Source organism: Dipodomys spectabilis, unplaced genomic scaffold (genome assembly GCF_019054845.1).
Source record: "Dipodomys spectabilis isolate Male_0828 unplaced genomic scaffold, ASM1905484v1 ptg000089l, whole genome shotgun sequence".
Classification (NCBI taxonomy): domain Eukaryota; kingdom Metazoa; phylum Chordata; class Mammalia; order Rodentia; family Heteromyidae; genus Dipodomys; species Dipodomys spectabilis.
The window spans coordinates 14,482,358-14,502,764 of NW_024870766.1; the positions used below are offsets into that span (position 1 = coordinate 14,482,358).

At 42.4% G+C, this 20,407-nt stretch overlaps 1 protein-coding gene across 1 annotated transcript in view; it reads left to right on the plus strand.

The window, feature by feature from the left end:
• The window catches only part of Magi2 (membrane associated guanylate kinase, WW and PDZ domain containing 2), a 1,359,346-nt gene extending 1,347,928 nt beyond the window's left edge, over window positions 1-11,418 (plus strand). Inside the window, exon 22 of the mRNA XM_042684528.1 lies at window positions 10,787-11,418. Coding sequence (XP_042540462.1) covers window positions 10,787-11,418 — 632 coding nt within the window. The remainder of the gene's footprint in view (window positions 1-10,786) is intronic.
• The last annotated feature ends 8,989 nt before the right edge of the window (window positions 11,419-20,407 follow it).

A 20,407-nucleotide genomic window follows, 5' to 3' on the forward strand; every position in this document is an offset into this window, starting at 1 on the left:
GATATTGACTCCCAAAAGCTCTCAGCATTCAAGAAGCGCTTGGTGTCTTCAGGCCCTCAGGGTGTTCATTATCTATGTGTTACCCTTTCCTCTGTTGTGTTCTGATTGGAAAGAACTAGAATAGATTCATGGTTTGGCTTTGGGCTTTGGAATTACGTCACCTAGTTCTAACTTCCTAGCAAATCACTTTATTCCTGAAGCCTCTTGTTTGCTACTCTGTGAAATGGAGATAAGAGGCCTCAGTCAGAACTGTTGTGGACTACACACTGCCCAGTTAACTCGTCTGAAGCACTCCGTCAACACTCCATCAATATTATTGCCAGCCCCACCCACTCTGACATTTGCCTTTCAGCCATGAAGAAACTAAAACTTGCTACAGATTTGCTGTAGCACCTTAGATTATGCATTCCAAATGAGTTTTGTAAACATGAAGACAATAGGGTCACTACTTTAAAATGTTATTGTTTATAACATCTAGTTTACATCTCTTCAGAAATATAAATGAAACAGATACCTGTTCCAAGGCCATTAACATTGGCTCCAGGCTGGAACTAATGCTTCCAAAAGAGCAGAAATTCAGCAAAATAATTAACTTTCTCTGACATTTCTTAAAAGAACATTTTTTTCTTTATAATTTTGTTACCAAAAAAAGTACTCATCGAAGTCATAATAAAACAGATCCAAATGAAGCATTACAGTTTGAACACAATCTTTAAGAGGTTTGTCTTTTGAACACCAAATGATGTTTACATTACTGTCCTTTGATTTACCCTAATCATTTTTTATATTTTTTGTATTTTCCTATAATACTCAAAATTAGAACAGAATATATTCCAGCAGGCACTAGTAGGTGACTTATGCCTATAATCCTGGCTACTCTGGAGGCTGAGAGCAGAAGGATATTGGTTTGAGGCCAGCCTAGGCAAGAAGTTCGTGAGACCAATCTCAAAAACATCTAGTGGAAACCTGGGCTGAAATGTATCTCAAGCAGTAGAATGCCAGACTTCCAAGTACAAAGCCCTGGGTTCAAACCCCAGAACTTAAAAAAATATTCCAATACAATGACATCAAGATTCTCTAACCCCAGCCAATTTCAGATTTCCAGAGGGAAGGTTTGTAGTATGAAGTAACACCAAATCTGTGGGTCTGCTCACAGGACAATCTTAGTCACTGAGCAATGGAAAGTATTTGTCTCTCAAACTCAGTGATTCCACTGTCAAACTGGAGTGGTTTCATCGCAATTCCAGTTCAAGGAATAGCATAGAGGAGTATTTTTAAAACAGAGAGTGTCACTCTTGCTCATTAGAAGTCTAATTGTAGCATAAGTGTATCTGGGGCTACACCGAAGGCAGAGGTGGAAGGATAATAATCCCAGACTAGCCAGGGTAAATACATAAATAAATGACTGTATCTAAAAAGTAAACTAAAGCAAAAAGGGCTGGTAATGTGATTCAAGTGGTAAAAGCCCTTGCCTAGGAAGGGCAAGGCCCTAAGTTCAAATCACAGTACTGCCAAAGAAAGAGAAGGAAGACAGTAAAGAAGGAAAGGAAGAAAAGAAGGAAGGAAAGAAGGAAGGAAGGAGGGAGGGAGGGAGGGAGGGAGGAAAGGAAGGAAGGAAGGAAGGAAGGAAGGAAGGAAGGAAGGAAGGAAGGAAGGAAGGAAGGAAGAAGGAAGGAAGGAAGGAAGGAAGGAAGGAAGGAAGGAAGGAAGGAAGGAAGGAAGGAAGGAAGGGAAGGGAAGGGAAGGAGGGAGGGAGGGAAATTTCATGGTACTTTGATTGCTTCTTATTTTGTTTCTGTGATGCTAGAAATTCAACTCAGGGCCTCATACATGGTAGGTAAGAGCATGTCCTAGGATTACAGCTCATATTTCCAGCATTTTCACAAATCAATACTCTAACCATAGTGATTATCCTTCTGAGCCCAACGTTCAAACATAATGGCATTTCTGAATCATCATTAAGAATAACAATAGATCTGTTTGTGACAATTGCTATAGATGAAAGTGTCTGTTCAGTGGTCCAGAAGAAATGAGTCCTCACTTCCCAGTGAGAATAGCACATGGCCAAATCAGATCATCTAGTAGCAGTGTTTCAGCTGACTTTGCACAACATCACCCAATGCAGAAAGCCATTCAAAGCTGACCATTGCTCCATCAACCTAACAGCGGTGTGGCCTTGAACAAATTTCTTAACCTTTGTGTCTCTTTTCTCATCTGTAAAATGTATTCATTTACATGTACTCATGTGAGTTCATACTTTACAAGGACATAGATATTCATCTGACCCCTAGTCAGTACCTCAAGCAATGTTGCTATAGCCACTTTAATAGTACCAGTAGCAATAACACTTTATGATTATCTTCTGGATTAAGGCATCATTAGGCATATCTTGGGTCTGAGTTCCATATCAAAAGGAGAAAAGCAGGAATCCTTCTTCAGGGGTTGGGGATCAGCTAGCCAAGCTGGGAGCCCTAAGGGTATTGGAGGATTGACTGTCAGTCAGGCAGGTGACAGGCTCTCTTTCCCCGCCATGCTTCTGGCTCCTTTGCAAGAGTTTCAGCACAGGATAAAATTAGCTCTTCCTTGATTTGAATTATGCTTTCATCATCTGTTCAATTTTTTATTGAAGATAAGAGCCATCTGGATAAACCAATCGTACAGATACTTATTTACTGCAACAAGGAGTGTATCCCTAGCAGGTCAGCTCTCTGATTACTGTCATTTGGATGATATTTCATGAAATAAACAAGCAGTTGAAACACATGCTAGGTTTTTGTCTATGAAATGAAAGGAACACATTTTATTTCTCAATATTTCAGGGCTCCTACAAGAATTTTAGAGATCGTATGACTTTTGACTCAGACATAATTTTGCACATATAATCTGAGTGACTACATGTTAATAATATGTAGTTATGGATTACTCAGCCCGTGTTTAGTGAAATGAGAACTTGTTAGAAATGACTAGAGGAAGTTAGATATAGTGGCGCCCATCTTTAATCCTATCTACTCAGGAGGTACAGGTGGGAGGGTAAAGGTCTAAAGGTGCTTGGGAAAAAGTGGAGACTCTATTTCAAAAAGAAACGAAGCCAGGCACTGGTAGCTCATGACTGTAGTCCTGGCTACTCAGGAGGCTAAGATCTAAGGATCAATATCAATATTCAAAGCCAGCCTGGACATCAAAGTCCCTAAGAATCTTTTTTTTTGATAAGTTTTATTGTGCAGAGGGGTTATAGTTACAGGCACAAGGTAATGAGTACATTTCTTATCAAGCATTGTTGCCTCCTCCTTTGTTTTTCCCCTACCATCCCTTCCCTTCCACCCCCTGCCTAAAATGTAAAGTTCATTTTTCAACATAGTGTGCATCTCATTGTTACAATGGGTCAACCTGTATCCCTATTTAAACATTTTGTTTTTTCCCTTCCCCTCCCCAAATTAGAAAAATGTACATACAAGATGCAGGGCACTGACATCAAATACAGTGAAAACAGGGGTTATACCGTGGGGGGAGAACATACAAGAGAAACAAAAAAAATCACATGGTTCCTTATAAATACATTAGAAACAATAGCAAGAAAAAAAAACCTCTTGTGTCCCCATCTTGGGGTTCATTTCCCTTAACTTCATCTTACCTGGTCATATGTACATAGCTTTTGACCTTTTCTACTTGTCCCACACATATACTAGTTATTGTAAATAAGGGAAACCATGGAACCTATGTTTCTTTGGGCCTGGCTTACTTCACTTAATTTACCACTTAAAGAACAGAAGTGGAGTTGTGGCTCAAGGTGGAAGAGCTCTAACCTTGAATAAGAAAGCTCAGGGACAGCAAATGGCCTGGCACTGAATTCAAGCCCCATGATTGACAAAAATAGATAAGTAGCCAGGCACCAGTGGCTCATGCCTGTAATCCTAGCTATTCAGGAAGCTGAGATCTGAGGATCCTGGTTCAAAGCCAGTCCAAGCAAGAAAGTCCATGATATTCTTATCTCCAATTAACCACCAGAAAATTGGAAGCGGTGCTGTGGCTCAAGTGGTAGAGTGCTAGCCTTGAGCTGAAGAGCTCAGGGACAGTGCCATGGCCCAGAGTTCAAGTCCCATGACCAACAACAACAACAACAACAAAAAGAAAGATAAGTAAATAAATAAGTAAATGTGTCAGTGAAGTAAGGCATGGCTAAAGAGGTGGAGTGCTTGCCTAGCAAGTGCAAGGCCCTGAGTTCATTCCCTGGTACCATTGAAAGAAATGGCAGTAGGAAGGGCAAGAAGTTGGATGGAACTTAGGAGAGGGATATGCTACTGCTACAGAAGAATATGAGATACTTGGGTTCTAGCTGACCTGTGTGTTCATCAGGACAGCCACGGAATAGTGGTTGATGGATTCCCAGGGATCCAAAGCCAGTTCATAATGGAGGAGAAAAGAGTGACAAGGGAACAAACACCTGTGAGGCCCCTGACAATGTCTCTGAAATTAAAACTTTTCTCTGTCCTTCCCCATCACAAGGAGCCATCAAGGAAAGCTTCGAACTCTTCCCAGTGGGCTCACTGCCCGGTTTGTTCTTTGAAAACTCTTTCCCCACACTTCCTCTCTCATTTCAAATCTTGTTCCCATTTCACCACCATCCTCCCTCTCAGAACGGATAAAAGTCACAAACACAAACTTGCTTTTGACAGATTATATTGTAAAAGAAAATATTTGCCCTAAAGTGTTTCCTTAAATAGGTATATGGTTTCAGGTCTTCTATTTCTATTTGTGGAATAGATTTATTCACTCATTAAATATTCATCGAGTGCTTACTTCTATGTCAAGCACGAGGTTAGTTATTAAGTAACTGGGTTAAACAAGACCAATGTGGGATTCATTGCTTTCATGAAGCTTATGGCTCATGTTTGAGACTGATGTTAGACAAAAAAACAAGCAAAGTTTCTATCATTACAACTTAGTTTTTTGTTCTAGTCCTGGGACTTGAACTCAGGCCTGGGCATTGTTCCTGAGCATTTTTGCTAAAGGTTAGCACTGTAACCACTGAGCCACAGTTCTACTTATCACTACAAATTGTAAGTATCAGGAGGACATATAAACAGGATACTGTTGAAGAGAGAAGAGTATCTGCTGTGGAGCAGAGCTCTCTAGGGGAACATTCAAGAGTTCTGAAGGAAAGAAAAGAGCCCACCGCATGAGCAGCTGGGAAACAAGCCTTCGGAATAGCAGTAGAATCAAGAGTGACATCCTAGTATAGAACATGAACGCGGTGCATTTGAGGAACTGAGCAGAGAACAGTGTGGGTGGAGAACAGAGGATGAAAGGAGATAAAGCTGGGAAGGATGATGGGGCCGGGCCAGATTGTGCAGGCAATTTAGGATTTTAATCTAAGAAAGTAGCACTCTGCCAAAAGTTTTAAGTAAGGACTGGTATAACCTAATTGCGGTCTCAAAAAGTTTGTACATGCCATGGGAAAACTCACCAGAGATGAGTATAGAAGCAAGGAGAGGTGTGGTTATGGGAGTAGCCCCTCTGAGAAATGGAAGTGGACCCGGCCAAGCCCTTGGGTAGGTTAACCAGGCTGAGGAGGATGTAGGGCACAGAGTAGGACACTTTTCTGAGCAGCACTGCAACTCACTTTTGAAATTAGTCTTTGCAACAGTCTCCTCAGGGCTTATGAAAAATGTCCAACACGATGACCACACTTTATCTATGATTGTCTTCCAGCATCTCACACGGGTTGCATCCTTCCAGACAAGGGTCTTGAACTGTAGTGGTGATGTAAAAGGTTAACAAAATCCACCAGAAATTTAAAGAAAAGACTTACAGGAGCATTCTATCTGTGAAATTAGGGAGAGAAAGGGCCAAGGATGACCTGACTCTATTTATACCATTGGCCAAAATGAGGAAATAAAGCAGAGAGTATGGAGTGGGCTTAGGAAAGAAAGATTTCTATTTTGGATTTGGGATACTAAAGATGCCAATGAATCCCCTAAGACAAGATACCAAGAAATAAGGACTGGACACATGGTAAAGAACCTGCCTAGACAAGTGTCAGGTACTGAGTGTGAGGCCTAGAACTGCAAAATATATATGTATTTCCCATCTTCAGCTGCCATTAAGTGCTCTTCTGTGTCCTGCATTGCATTTATCCACAGAATGGAGACTCAAGTTCAATCCCCTGTACAGACAGAGAGAGAGAGGGAGGAAGGGGGGGGCGGAGGGAAAGGGTGAGAGAGGATGGGAACAAGAGAAAGAGAGAGAAATAACAGCATAGTGTGGCACATAGGTCTGGTGCAAGCTCTATGCCTTAAGCTCAACAGAAACATTTGGAAATGCTGTAAAAAGCTATGTGAGTAAGAACACCTAGGGAGAGATTATGGAGAAAGCACATTACCAAAGACCAACAAAGTCCTAAAGTGGGTCGAAGTCCTCACGTGGTCAAAGACAAGCAGAGGAGCTTGCAAGGCAAACTGAGAAGGAACTGGCCGAAAGGTGAGATAAGCGGGAGAACGGGGTGTCAGGAAGCAAAGAGGCCATCTTGTTCCTGAAAGTCACTTGGCAGTATGCAACTGTGATGAGAGCAGTTACTAAGATGAATACAGAGAGATGTCCATGAGATTTGGGATCTGACCACAGAAAGATCATGGACCTTGACAAGAGCAGTTTCACGGAGGTGTGAGGTGTGTGTGTGTGTGTGTGTGTGTGTGTGTGTGTGTGGTGGCGGGGCAGGAAGGACAAACCTAGGAAGCCAGTTGTCAGCCACTAAGCCTGGGGACATTGCTTGGATAAGGATATAGCCAATTTTGTCTTTCTAGGAAGCTTCTCTGCTATTTCTGATTTTAGTTACAATATCTCTGATTAAAAAAAAAAAAGATGCTGTGGGTCACATCTTCCTCAGCCACAGTATTATAAATAAATATGAGCACACAAGGTAGCCACTGCCCAGATAGACAGGCAGGGAGATAGGAAGGAAGGAAGGAAGGAAGGAAGAAAGGAAGGAAGGAAGGAAGGAAGGAAGGAAGGAAGGAAGGAAGGAAGGAAGGAAGGAAGGAAGGGAGGGAGGGAGGGAGGGAGGGAGGGAGGGAGGGAGGGAGGGAGGGAGGGGGGAGGGAGGAGGGAGGGAAAATCCAACAAAAACTGGTCTGAAGCAATAAGAAATCAATTTGATTAATTCTTCTTTCCATTTGGGTCTCAATATTTCATGACAACTAGCAATTAAAATATTAGAGAAGGGCTCTTCCTGTCCCCAATTCATGTCACTTTGAGGAGGCAGGTAACAGGGTGAGGTGGTTAAAGGGGATTCCTGGAGAAGAGGCCCTCCGTGCCTGCAGAGCTCTGCAGAATTGCGCTATGTAGGCTCCACGTGTCTAACACTGATCTGGAGAGTCCCTTTGCACAAAAATGAGAAATGCTAAACTATACACAAACTCATCTCTTAAGTCATTTTATTTCATGATGTAGTTAATTTTAATTTTGGATTAATCTTCTTAAGAGGCAGTGACTTAAATCGTTCAGTGTTTAGTTTCTCACACTGTTGAGTATTTAATGATCTATAAACAAGTGCTTGAGAATTTTTTTATATTAAGAGGAATCCCTTTATACTATTCAAATTTGCCTTTTTAGTTGTCACATAGAGAAACAGGAGGTAGACAGGAGTAGACAGAAAGAAGAGAAGATCTCCCTGTATCTCAGAAATAATCTTGAGGCCAACTGATGGGGGTCTTCTGTATTGGTATTTTAATCATTTCCATATTCCTGGACAGAAACTCTTCAATATTCCTATACAGTAGGAAAGATGATCAGGAAGAAATGCTAGATGTTCTGTTCAATAGTGGGATCCAGCTCCTATTGGTCTGATTTGTGTGCTTTGGTCCTATTTGTGAGGCAACAGCTTCGGCCATTTTTCTCAAAAAGTGAAAAAGAGAAAAGAAACCCAAAATTTTACTCCTGGCTAGCCCATTCTTTCATCTTGTTCATTATTTAACTTCTCTCTGCTTCAGTCCTTCCTTCAGGAAATAGTGTAAATAATGTTTGCCTTTTCCCTGTGTCTCAGAAGTAATTTAAGGCCAGCTGACTCCACCATATGTGGTGTAATGGTGGAGAAAAGAGCTGTTCAAATGTGAAATACCATTAACTGTGGTCCAAATCAATTGCATACGATGTAGTTAGGACTTTTGAGAAACATGTGTATGATGTGTATGTTTTACTGGGATTTGAAATCAGGGCCTTTTCCTTGGTAGAAAGCATTCTACCACTTGAGACATGCCCCTAACTCCAAAGACCCCTCTTAACTTCTTGACTTCAGGTAGGATCTTCCTATATTGGTAGAGTTATCACTGTCTATCATGTGCTGGTTGGATTTGAATTCTACCATGGCTCAAAGTAGCCACATTCTTGTTTTCATTAAACACATTCACAGATTTTCGAATATCCCTTTATGTCACCGAAAATACTTGATGTAGAGCAAAACTTTATCTGGGAATTATATCATATGGGAAAGACTAACTTACTGCACTTTCTGAGAAACCTCACCTGCATGTGAGATTGTTAATGTGGGGGTTCCACAGGAGCCCAATCCATGAGTGGATTGCCACAGAGCACAGAAGAAACATATGACTGTAAAATCATTTAGAACTTTCCCTTTGTGTACTGTGATTACTTTAGGAAGTACATGATTCACATCTACAAGGTTTTTAATCCCCATCTTATAAAGAAGAATTTAAGGCTCAGAAAAATCTAGTGATTGACCCAAAATCACATTGCAGGACTGAGAGTGCAGTTCAAATCATAGAGCCCCTGTCTAGTGAGCATGCAGCCTTGAGTCCAAACCCTAGCACTTCCAAAATCACATTGTCGATTAAATGTTAGAGGCATGATGGGGCTGGGAAGGTGGCTCAGTGGTAGAGCGCTTGCCTTGCATGCATGAGACCCTGGGTTCGATTCTTCAGCACTGCATAAGCAGAAAAAATAAAAAAGCCGGAAGTGGCGCTGTGGCTCAAGTGGTAGAGCACTAACCTTGAGCTGAAGAGCTGAGGGACAATGCCCAGGCCCAGAGTTCAGGCCCCACGATCGGACCCAAAAAAAAAAAAAAAAATGTTAGAGACATGTTTAGATTCAGCTTTTCTGATGCATTTCGAGGATTTCTTTACTCACTATGTCAAAATGATTATGGACATCAGTCTATGGAGAGAAGGAAAATAACATGTGTCCCAAATACCCCATTCAAATTTCAAACTTGATATTCTCAAACTAATCAGTATAATTGGGAAAACCTAACCCACTGTCCTCTTCCTCTCATTAGCTCTTTATAAATCAGGAACAAAAGTATCACATAAGAATCCTCAAGCCAGGTACTGGTGGCTCACGCGTGTAATCCTGGCTACTCAGGAGGCTGAGAGCTGAAGATTGCAGTTCAAAGCCAACCTGGGCAAGGAAAGTACTTGAGACTCTTATCTCCAATAAACCACTCAGAAAACCAGCCATGAGGCTGTGACTCAAGTGGTAGAGTTCCACAGCAGCCCCCCCTCCCCCCCAAAAAAAATCAACTTAAAAACATTCATGGACATTCGTAGGCTGGATACATGTAAGGATTCCTGATAGGCACTGACACACAGAGGCTAAGAATTGAGTCCTAGGCAGTAAGGCTGGTCTGTGGGACTGAATCTTTTAGCTAGTGGGGAGGCCCACCAGCCACCCAGAATTCAAATATGAGTATTGTGTCTTATTCCCCCCACTATTGACCATATGCCATTTCCTGAGAGGAAAAACTGCATTCTAGAATGGAATTACAAAACCCGAGGATTTCGAAAGGTCAGGAAACATATTCATCACAAATGTCAGGTGTTCACTGTCTTACATACCCCTGCTTTACTGTTGCCTTAACGGCCAGAAACTCATGGTAGGAACTAACCCATCTCAGATTTCTAACGTATCTGTTCTTCTACTTGGCTTCTGATAAACAGTTGCTCTAAGAAAAAAAAAAGTCATTTCTCATTTATAGCATTCTGTTTTATGTGCGTGGTGTTGTTGTAAATTGTTTTGAATCCTTTTTGGAAGTAGACAGAGTTTAAATTCTAAATAGATGTTGAAGCGAGACTTTTTAGAAAGAATCATTTATCTTAGTCCAGAGGCCTTCCATGGTAGAATTTTTAAAAGGGAAAGACTATTTTTTTTTAAGTCGAGAATGATAGTTTTTGGATGAATTTATCCAAATTCTGATCCGGCTGGCAGTAGCAGAGAATGAGGCTCGAGTGACGCCTACTGGTGGAGAAAGTCATTCGCAACTACTAGGCGGAGAACTGGAGGGCTTCTGGGCTCTCAACCATTCTCTTCAAACTCGCCTGAATGTGGGTGAAAAATAAAAATAAACTAGACAGAAACACGTGTTGGTTCTTGGTTTTTTTTTTTTTTTTTTGGCCTGCTGAGATCTCCCAGCCTGGTCCCGGGGCAACCTGTATTTTTCACAACCACCCAGTGATTCCAGTATAAGAATCTGAACCCACCGACTCAAGTACTGCCCAGTGGTTCAGTTGGTAGGGAGCTGTCAGGCCGGGTGACTCCCCTGGAAGTCAGACACGGCGCCCAGGGCAAGGGGTGCGGCCTGGGCTTTGCCCGGGGGTGGGGGGGTGGTCAGGGTGGTGGGTGGAGCCGAAGAGGGGAAAGCACTCTCCCCGGGGGTGGGCGTGGCCGGCCGCCCCCCACCCCAGCCCGGGAAGCCGAGGCCCTGGTCCCCGGGGGGCGGCGGGGCGCGGGGCGACCTGCGTGGCGGGGCTTCCTGACGCCTGTGCTTTGGTGTCCACAGACGAACCCAGCTCCTGGAGTGGTCCCGCTGCCGCCTCCCCAGGCCTGCCGGAAGTAGGCGTCTCCCTGGAAGACATCCTCGCTCCATTCTCTCCATCACATCCAGCCCCACCCTCCGACCCTTCCCACCAGATAAGCCCAGACCCAGCTTGGGATATCAAAAGGGAACACGACCACGTTAGGAAACCAAAGGAGCTTTCGGCCGGCGGCCAGAAGAAGCAGCGCCTCGGGGAGCAGGGGGAGCGCTCGGCGAGTCCGCAGCGGGCCGCGCGGCCGCGGCTCGAGGAGGCGCCCGGCGGCCAGGGGCGGCCCGAGGCCGGCAGGCCCGCCTCGGAGGCCAGGGCGCCGCCGGGGCCGGCGGTGGAGGGGACGCGGGCGGGCGGGAAGGAAGGGCTCCGCGCTGCACCCGGCCCGGAGCTCGGCCGCCACCGCGACGGCCCCGGGGCTGCGATCGCGGGCCTGGGCGGCGGCGGCACCGAGCGGCCCGGCGTGCGCGCAGGACCCCGGCCGGGCCCGCGGCCCCCGGGGGTCCCCCCAGCGCGCAAGGCCGCCGTGGCGCCGGGGCCCTGGAAGGTGCCGGGCTCCGACAAGCTGCCTGGCGTCGTCAAGCCCGGCGCCTCGGCCGCCAGATGAGCCCGCCCGGGCCTCGGCACGGCCCCGCCAAGCCCGCCACGACGCGGGCCGTTCTTCTTAGGTTCCGTCTCACCGGCGTTTTAATTTATTGTCTTCACTGTCACACGTGCATAGATCCACGAGGCACCGAGGCCTGGGACGCGTCCGAAGAGCCCGGGCGGCCTGGCGTCCACGCGCAGCAGACCTAAACTGATCCCAGAGCCCCCACCCCCGGGGCCACGGTTGGGGGGGGCTTTGCAGCTATGGAAGAACCAAAATAACGTGAAGAACATCACAGAGAGACAGTGCAGTGTAGCTTTAGTGCAAAAGAAAGAAACACGATGGTTTTATCTTCCCTCTACCCCCCCCTCCCCTCACTGCATGAAGGGTTTGGGTTTCATCCAAACCCTTATATCAAGAAACTGGACAAGTTAAGAGCAATCACAAACTGGAATATCGCCTTAAAAAAATAATAAATCAAACTGCACGGAGCAAGCTGAAACTGAGACAAGATTATATCTTTTAATTGATCTGAAGCGTTGTAAATAAATTGTTCTTGACATATCTAGACAGGGGTTAAAGGGTTTCTTTGAAACATTCAGAACTGTTCGCCCATGACGTTTCCATGGCTCACCCCGGCGTCCATCACCCGTCTAAAGCAGCACCCATTCCCTGCCCACTGCAGGAGTTAGGAATCTAGTGAATTCATTGGTGTGATGCCATTTTTTTTACTGCCATTTCTGTGATCAGATCATGTTTCTGTACATTTTCAGTGGTAGGGGAAACAAAGTTTAAAAACTTATATCCTAGGGAACAGTTTGCCATACGTCAGAATTTTGCAGGTTAGCTCACAGATCTGAATCGATTTTCCTCTAAAATACAAATTTTATCATCAAAAGACCACAACCTATTTAATTGAGATTGGCAACGCTGCAGGTCCTTTATGAAAAGGCTTTCGTATTGTCCCAAGCCAGAAGATATAGCTTCTTTGTCAACAAGACTGTTATCATCACTGATATTATTGTCTATCCTAAACTTTCTCCAATACTCCATTTGCACTTTGACAGAGCGAAGTATTTTTTCTATACTGCTCACATAATAATGAATCCTTAATATGAAAAAATCACTATTACAGCTAATTTATTTTCATGAAAGAACATGAGTCCTTTTAGCATTTCTTCTATCTTTCCTTATTGCTTTTGTTTTCCTTTGGTTTGCTTTTGTCTTGCAGTCTTTGCTAGTGTTGTTTTTTATTTTTAATTAGCACTCTTTCTAGTTGTTTATCTTCATGGGTCTGTGATTGATCCCCATAGCAAGAGTCCAAGCTTCCTTTCCTTTTTTTTTTTTTTTTTTTTTTTTTTTTGTAAAATGTTAGCATCAATGAATTATCCATCGGTGCATGCACATATTTAAAGGCAAAACATATAAAGGCAATTTGTCTGCTCTGTATGAATGAGGATTTTGTCCTTCCATACTCTGCCCCTGGCAGGCATGTTGATGCCAAGATGACTCACCTCTCTACACTTGTAGTTATACAAGTAAAAAGAGAGATCAAGTGGATTTGATAAGATCACACATGATCACCTACCTAAGTGGCTTCTTTCTGTCACTTCATGACTGCTGAAACCTGAGCACTACAGTTCAATTTCCACTAGACGTAAGAAGTAGTTTAGTTGTTTGATCAGAGAATATGGTTGAAAGCCTCATGTGAAGGGCCTTGCAGCTTATAAAAGCAAATTCAAAAAAAATTCCATTCATCATAAACAAAAGCACAAACACATGTAGCAGTTTATAATACATTTGGTTTAATCTTGATCAGTCTTTCTCCCCTGGACTAGAAATCCAGTATAGTTTGCCATTAATTTATTGAATCTGGTTTTGGACAATGCTTCTGTAGTGTAGCTGCACGTCCTGGTACTGTATCCTCCGACCTTTATTTTCCATGTGTTACAAAAGGAAAAAAAAAGTTGAGATTACGCTTGCATAAACTCTTAATTTGCACAGTTCACAGCTACTACTCGTGCAGCAATTGCTTTATGCGGCTGTAATCCATAACCTGTGAAGTCAGCACATTATCTAAATCTCATTCCAAATAATATTTCTGTGTAGTGTTAGCTGTGAATTTACCCTGTACAGCTGTATCTCTATAAATATAATTCCATGTATTAATAGTCACAGAAAGACTGTAAGTGAGCAACTATTTTTATGAAACGCACCACTATGGATAAATTAACTTTTACAGAAATCTTGTTTACTGTATGATATTCTAAAACACTGTCAAATAAAATATATATCCAAAAAGCTTTTCTTTTTCCAACTATATCAGCTGTGTGTTAATTTGAAATAGATGACTCTGGTGGCTTAGCTTTTAAAAGTTGCAGTTTTCCGTGAGTTTAAAAGTATAACTTTAATGCCCTAAATAGGATTTCTTCCAAACGTACTATTGAACTTTTTTTTCAGCCAAGTAAAACTCAAAGTTTTCTCAGAGACAATCCAGTTAATATTTGTGTGTCTGCTTACTACATCATGAATGATATGTTTCTATGGATTGCTACATTGGTTGATATTGTGCCTTTTCACTCACACAAAAAATTAACAGTATGAAATTCTATCTAAATTCTATCACTTTCTTTTTAATTCTGAAACCCTTTTCATGCAACACTGCAAGAAGTTCATGCAGAAGCCAGTGTTCAGTGAGCAATGATGAATGACTTTTCCTGCTTACGGACAAAGACACTTGAAGTTTGAAAACTGTCCCTCTTTTACTCCAATACTATATTTTTTATTAAAAAGATCATGATCCACTTTTGGAAAAGAAAGAGGTGACATGAAGTATGAAATCAAACACATAAGGTACTTTAAAAAAAAAGATATTTGTTTGTCATAAATACATGTCGTGTTTAATAGAGGTGTCTAAAAATGCCCTAGTACAAGTAGAAAAGCAGAAGTCTTATGAAACATTGTACTTAACAAGGTACCAATATGAATGATCTATAGTAATTACCATTTAAGAATTATTAGGAGACCAAAATGAGATGATAAGAAATCAAAAACCGTTAGGTACTCTGAGGACAGGAATCAGGCAGAAACTAGCGTGAGGAAACAAGCCACCTGGCCAGCAAAGAGACCTTACCATGGATTCCAAGGTCTCCCAGGGCAAGGAGGGGGATCTAGAAAAGTGATGGGAACCAGATTGGGCCTAGGCTGTAAAGCCACCCTTTTAAGGCTTGCTAGATTCCATTGCCCAGATTCTTGAGAGAAGAAAACGATTGGCTATGTAAAATGTTTTTAAATTTTGACACAGTTAATTTGCATATATGAAGAACTGAATAAGAGCACAAAAACATTACCATGACAAACCGTTTACCAGCCAAATCCAGCCCCTAGTCCACCAATTTTCAGCTGCTTTCCTGGAACAGTTTGCTTGCATTGAGATCTAATTTACCTTCCATGCTGGACTGTGTAGATCCTGAGGGGGTGGAGCCTGTGGCTCCTGAGGTACAGGCAAGCCTTCAGATATGCCATGCTAAGCAGTAGGTTTAGGTCAGGCTCAGAAAGGGCCTGCCATCCCTGTAAGTACCTGTGGGTTCACCAAAAGTTAGTCAACTGCAGCGCTTTTGGAATTTGACCCTTATTTGGACTCTGTATTCTTTTTTAATGCATTTTTATTGTTATTATAAAAGTGATGTACAGAAGGGTTACAGTTACCTAAGTCAGATAAAATATGTTGGGGTTTTTTTTTGGACTACGTCTTCTCTTCCCTCTGTCGCCCAGTTTTTCCCTCCCATCCCCACCCAAAAGTTCCATAGTTCATTTTCAACACAGTGTCCAGTATCACTGCTGCATTTGTTCACACTTTCTCCCACCATTTCTGTGCCCCCCACCTTTACATCACCAAAGACAGATAAAGGAACGAACAAGACAAAAAGAAAAGGAAAATAAAGCTTTTGTTTCCATTTCCTGGAGTTCATTTTGGTAAATATTGTTTTATAAGATCAGATACACATAGGTATTGTGCCTTTGTGTTCCTCACCTAAAAACATCCTCTTTTGGTCTCATTTTATGTGACTGCCTAGAAACCTGTTTTAAACCATCCAGTGTGTTTACCTGTAGATGTATAAGCACATTCTAGCTACCACAAATGAGGGAAACCCTGCAGCCTATGTGTACTCTATTCTTAAGATTTCTTCCCCAAATGGTGTAAGCTTGGAACTTCTTAAAGTTGAATCTTCTTCACTTTGTTGATATTGCTTTATTTTATTATTATTATTATTTTTGGTCATGGGGCTTGAACTCTGGGCTTGGGTGCTGTCCCTACACTCTTCAGCTCAAGGTGAGCGCTCTACCGGTTGAGCCACAGCACCTTCCAGTTTTCTAGTGGTTTATTGGCGTTGAGTCTCACGGAGTATCCTGCTCCGGCTGGCTTTGAACCATGATTCTCAGATCTCAGCCTCCTGAGTAGCTAAGATTACAGGCCACTGGCACCTGGCCCTACTTTGTTGATATTGCTAATTTTTAGGACAAACTCACAGCTGAACAATGAAACTCATCACTCTGAGAATTTGGATTAAACAAAGATTTCTTTCTCAGACACTGTAGTACCAGGCAGGATACCTATAAAATCACAAGAGTGCTCTTCAAGTCTTAAAATTGCGAGGGTACTGTGTCTAATGATAAGTTCTTCATCACATCTAGTTCATGCAGAGCCCCAATTAAACATGTAGAGGTTATGATTATGATTGTGGTGGCAATAATAGCTGTGCTGGTAAACATTTGCATATAAACAATAGAGTAACACCCTAGATTTAAATCAAGCTCTTGCTGGCTGGGCCTTCAGGAGGGTATCGGGGCAACACAGTGATCAGGGACTTTATGGAAGTTCAAGTTCATTTCACTATCCCTGTAAGAGGGAAACTTATGACTGCCAGTGAGCTCAGTATCTCTAGGTGCTCTAAGGACGTAAGGGGCCTTTCTTCTGGAGTTGGAGAACTGTCTCTTGGAGAGTGACTTCATCTGCAAGAACCCAGGATATTATGACACAAGATGACCATTGATCTTCTCTTCTAAATGGGAGGTAAATTTCCTAAAACCCTAATAAGGTCTGACCATCCACGCAAAAGGACCCGAACACATCTCTGTGATTTGGTCTTAGGTAAGCCATCTTCACCATGAAGAATATACATGCCTGGAGATATAGAGAGTTTCTGGGAGGTTCACAAGAAGCAAAGCACATATAAATCCATGTGCAAGCTTCAGTTTTCATTTTTATGCATTTCAAACCTTCATGCAGTTCTCTACTCCCACTTACCTATATAAAAGCCCTTTACATTACAAAAAAAAAAAAAAAAAAAAAGGCCTCTCTTGCATCCTGCGTTCTATATTGGTTTCTTAATTCCAGGTGTAAAAACCTCTAAGGAGTTAAGATGGAGAAAACAGCCCTCTGGAGGAGAACCAAGATTACAGAGCAGAGAGTATTTGAAAGGAATATTTAAGTGGGCAAGGCCTTTCTTTCTATTCAAGAATCAGTATCAACATTTATTTTGATTTTAAAATGAAGTTGGACTTTTCCTGATTGAATATGTGATTTGCCTACTGGTCTCACTAGACCACAAAGACGGGCTTTAATGGCAAACTACATTGTGTGGGAGGAAAGATTTCCTAATTTAAAGATGTCAAATCTGCCAATATAAGATTCGAATGCAAGAAGAAATACCTCCCTTGCAATTTTTAAATTTGTGATTAAAAACACAAATGCCAATTTAAAAGTGAAATGGGGTCTAGTGGTTTATATAACAATTTTAAGGACTATGTGGGCTATCAAACAAAAAGAATAAGCTGGGAGCCAGTGGCTCACGCCTGTAATCCTAGCTACTCAGGAGGCTGAGATTTGAGGGTCATAGTTCAAAGCCAGCCTGGGCAAGAAAGTCCGTGAGACTCTTATCTCCAATAAACGACTAGAAAACCGGAAGTGGCACTGTGGCTCAAGCAGCTGGCCTTGAGCTGAAGAGCTGAGGGACAGCGCCCAAGCCCAAAGTTCAAGCCCCACGACTGACGACAAAAAAAAAAAAATTCACAAAGGTAAACCTCCCTCATTAGTATAATAAAGTGTTTTAAAAAGTTGACTGTCTACTATATATAAAACATACAAGGTAATCAGAACACAGACCCTACTGATAAATTGCCTAAAACTCAGATAGAAGGCTAGGACAACAAATAGATGACAGAATGTCATCTGGGTAACAGGAAGACTAGAAGTAAAAGTTGATATAGCCTTAAAGGTAGAGAAAGAGCAAAGAGCAAAGGGAAATGATCTATATTTGTGGGCTGGTATAGAAAGTTGGAAAAAGGAAGGAGTATTTGGAAAGACTGACCACTGCAGGATCATGGACTTTCAGAAAGGAGAGAATCCTAACATACATGGAGCAACCACTAGTGTCCACACACACAATGCTGTCCCTTGGGGTCAGGAATATGACTTGAACATCTATTTCAATTATTGAGGTTCAAGAGGACCTTTAGTAAAGTTCAGGACACCCAGTAAATAAGAAGTTAGGAGGGGAATCACAGTCAGCTCAAAGGACCATCTTAGATTGGTGGTCAACAGTTCTTAGTCTAGAGGTGTATTCTCTCTGCTTTCAGTCTAAAGGGGAGGAGATGTTAAAGGACAAGGAAATTGACTATGGAGGCACAGGCCAGGAGTAAGGAGCCAAGAGGCCCCAGAGGTGATGGAGGAAGGGAGGAAATACAGACTATACCCAAAGGAAAAGAGAGGTGAAATGAGGACACATTTTGCTACTGTGGTAAAAAAATCAGAAGATAGAGATTTAGAGAAACACTGTGGAGAAAAGGAGATCAGTTAAAGAAGTTCATACTCTATGCCTGCCATCTTTTAACTAAGTAGAAATTTGCTTAAAGATGTAGAATATAGAGGTGACACTACAACCATGTAAAGGACGAAAAGGGTCTCTTAGAAATCCTGAACAACACAAACACAAATGAGAGAGAAAGAAAAGAAAAACTGAGGATTTTAGTGAAGCTAACAGGTAGTAGACCTAGAATTCAAGTTCAAGTCTGTCTTAATCCAAAGCCTGATATTCAATGAGTGCTCAGTAAATAGTTGATGAGTAAATGAATCCTCTCTTGCAGACAGCAAGTGATATAAGTTGCCCAGTTTATCTGCAAAGGTTTTAGAAACAGGGTGCTCATTCTGGAACTCTCTGGGGTAGCTCTTCAACTGCTACAGGACACATGTGCAGCACTGGTATAGGAATGCCAAGGCCACTGGCCTCATTCCAGGACCAAGAGGCCAGTACATGGACAGAGATTTTCCTAGTGTCAAAATTACCAAGTCATTACTCTGGATGTATCTATAGCAACTGAACCCTTTCAGAAAACATTGGGAATATTTCCATTGGATCCTCATACTATGTAAGTCTGGAATGGCAAATACTACCTAGCCAGAGATGCATGCCCTTAAGGTTATATACACATTGTCACACAGTTACTGACAGCTTCTAAATCCCAACTAATACACATACTTTTCTAATACACAACAAAAGAAAGAGTAACAGAGCCCATGCACCTGGCAAGGTGGAGACAGGCAGACAAGGGACAAGAAGTGAAGATGAGGGAAAAGAGCAAGTACACATCAAGAACAAGTGAAGTACACTAACAGCAACTGTAAGGACCCATAAAGAACATCGTTAGAAGGGACGTTAGAGGAAGTGAGGTGAGGCGTGAGCTCCTTCTGAATTAATGTGATGAAAGTAACTCTTGAATAAAATGACACTGGTAACAATGCTCGATAGGAAATGGACTCACTACCTTGCTCATGTAACTGTAACCCCTCGGTACAGCATCTTTTATATATATATATATATATATATGTATATATATATATAAATGACACCAGACATGGTGGCACAAAACTATAATCCCAGCACCTGAGAACCAGAGACAGGAGGATCACAAGTTCAAGGCCAGCCTTGAATACAGAGCAACTTCAAGGCAAACTTGGGTTATGTATAGAAAGTATGTCAAAGATAACAGAAGTGGGAGAAAAGGAGAAAGAAAAGGAGGAAGAAGAACAAGAGAAAGATGGGGAGGAGGGGAGAGAAAGGACAAAATGAATTAATGACAGCTCTAAACAATATCTTTACTATTTGTCTTAAGGCAAAGGAAGCTTGCTGAGCCTTTTGGCAGGGAACATGCCCTGGGCATCATGAATGCATCACGGGAATGTTAGTATGCATAGTGCTATTGTAGATGAAAGCAAAGACAGAAAATCTTAAAACCCAGGTGCCACCAGGCAAAAGATGAGCCCATTCACTTCTCCTGCCCTTAACAAGATAATTAAAAACAAGTACGTCAACTACAATGGACAGGGAGCAAAGAGAGAGTCACAGGAAGAGTGCTTCAAAGCAGATAGTGCTGCACACTACAGCCGCAGACAGAACACCCTGTTTGTCATTGCAGGAGCTGTCCCAGACTGTCCCTGCCACACCGTCAGACTCCTGCCGCTGCTCTAATCCTTCTCCCTGGAGTGTGAGCCACAGCAAGGCTCTGTACTTTTTTTATTTTTTGTTTTTTTTGCCAGTTATGGGGCCTGAACTCTGGATCTGGGCACTGTCCCTCAGCTCTTCAGCTCAAGGCTAGCATTCTACCACTTGAGCCACAGCACCACTTCCAGCTTTTTCTGCTTATGTGGTGCTGAGGAATCGAACCCAGGGCCTTATGCATGCAAGGCAAGCACTCTACCACTGAGCCAACTTCCCAGCCCACGGCTCTGTACCTTTTAAAGAAGGAAAGGGTGGTTATAGGATTCAGGGACATAATTCCCAACTATTTCTGAGTAAACTTTAAAATACCTGGATTTTTGCTTGTTTATTATTTGTTTTTATGCCAGTACTGGAGCTTGAACTCAGGCCCTGGGCAGTCTATTCTTCAGCTTTTTCACTCAAGGCTGGTTCTCTTCCACTTGAGCCACAGCCCCAATTTTAGCTTTTTACTG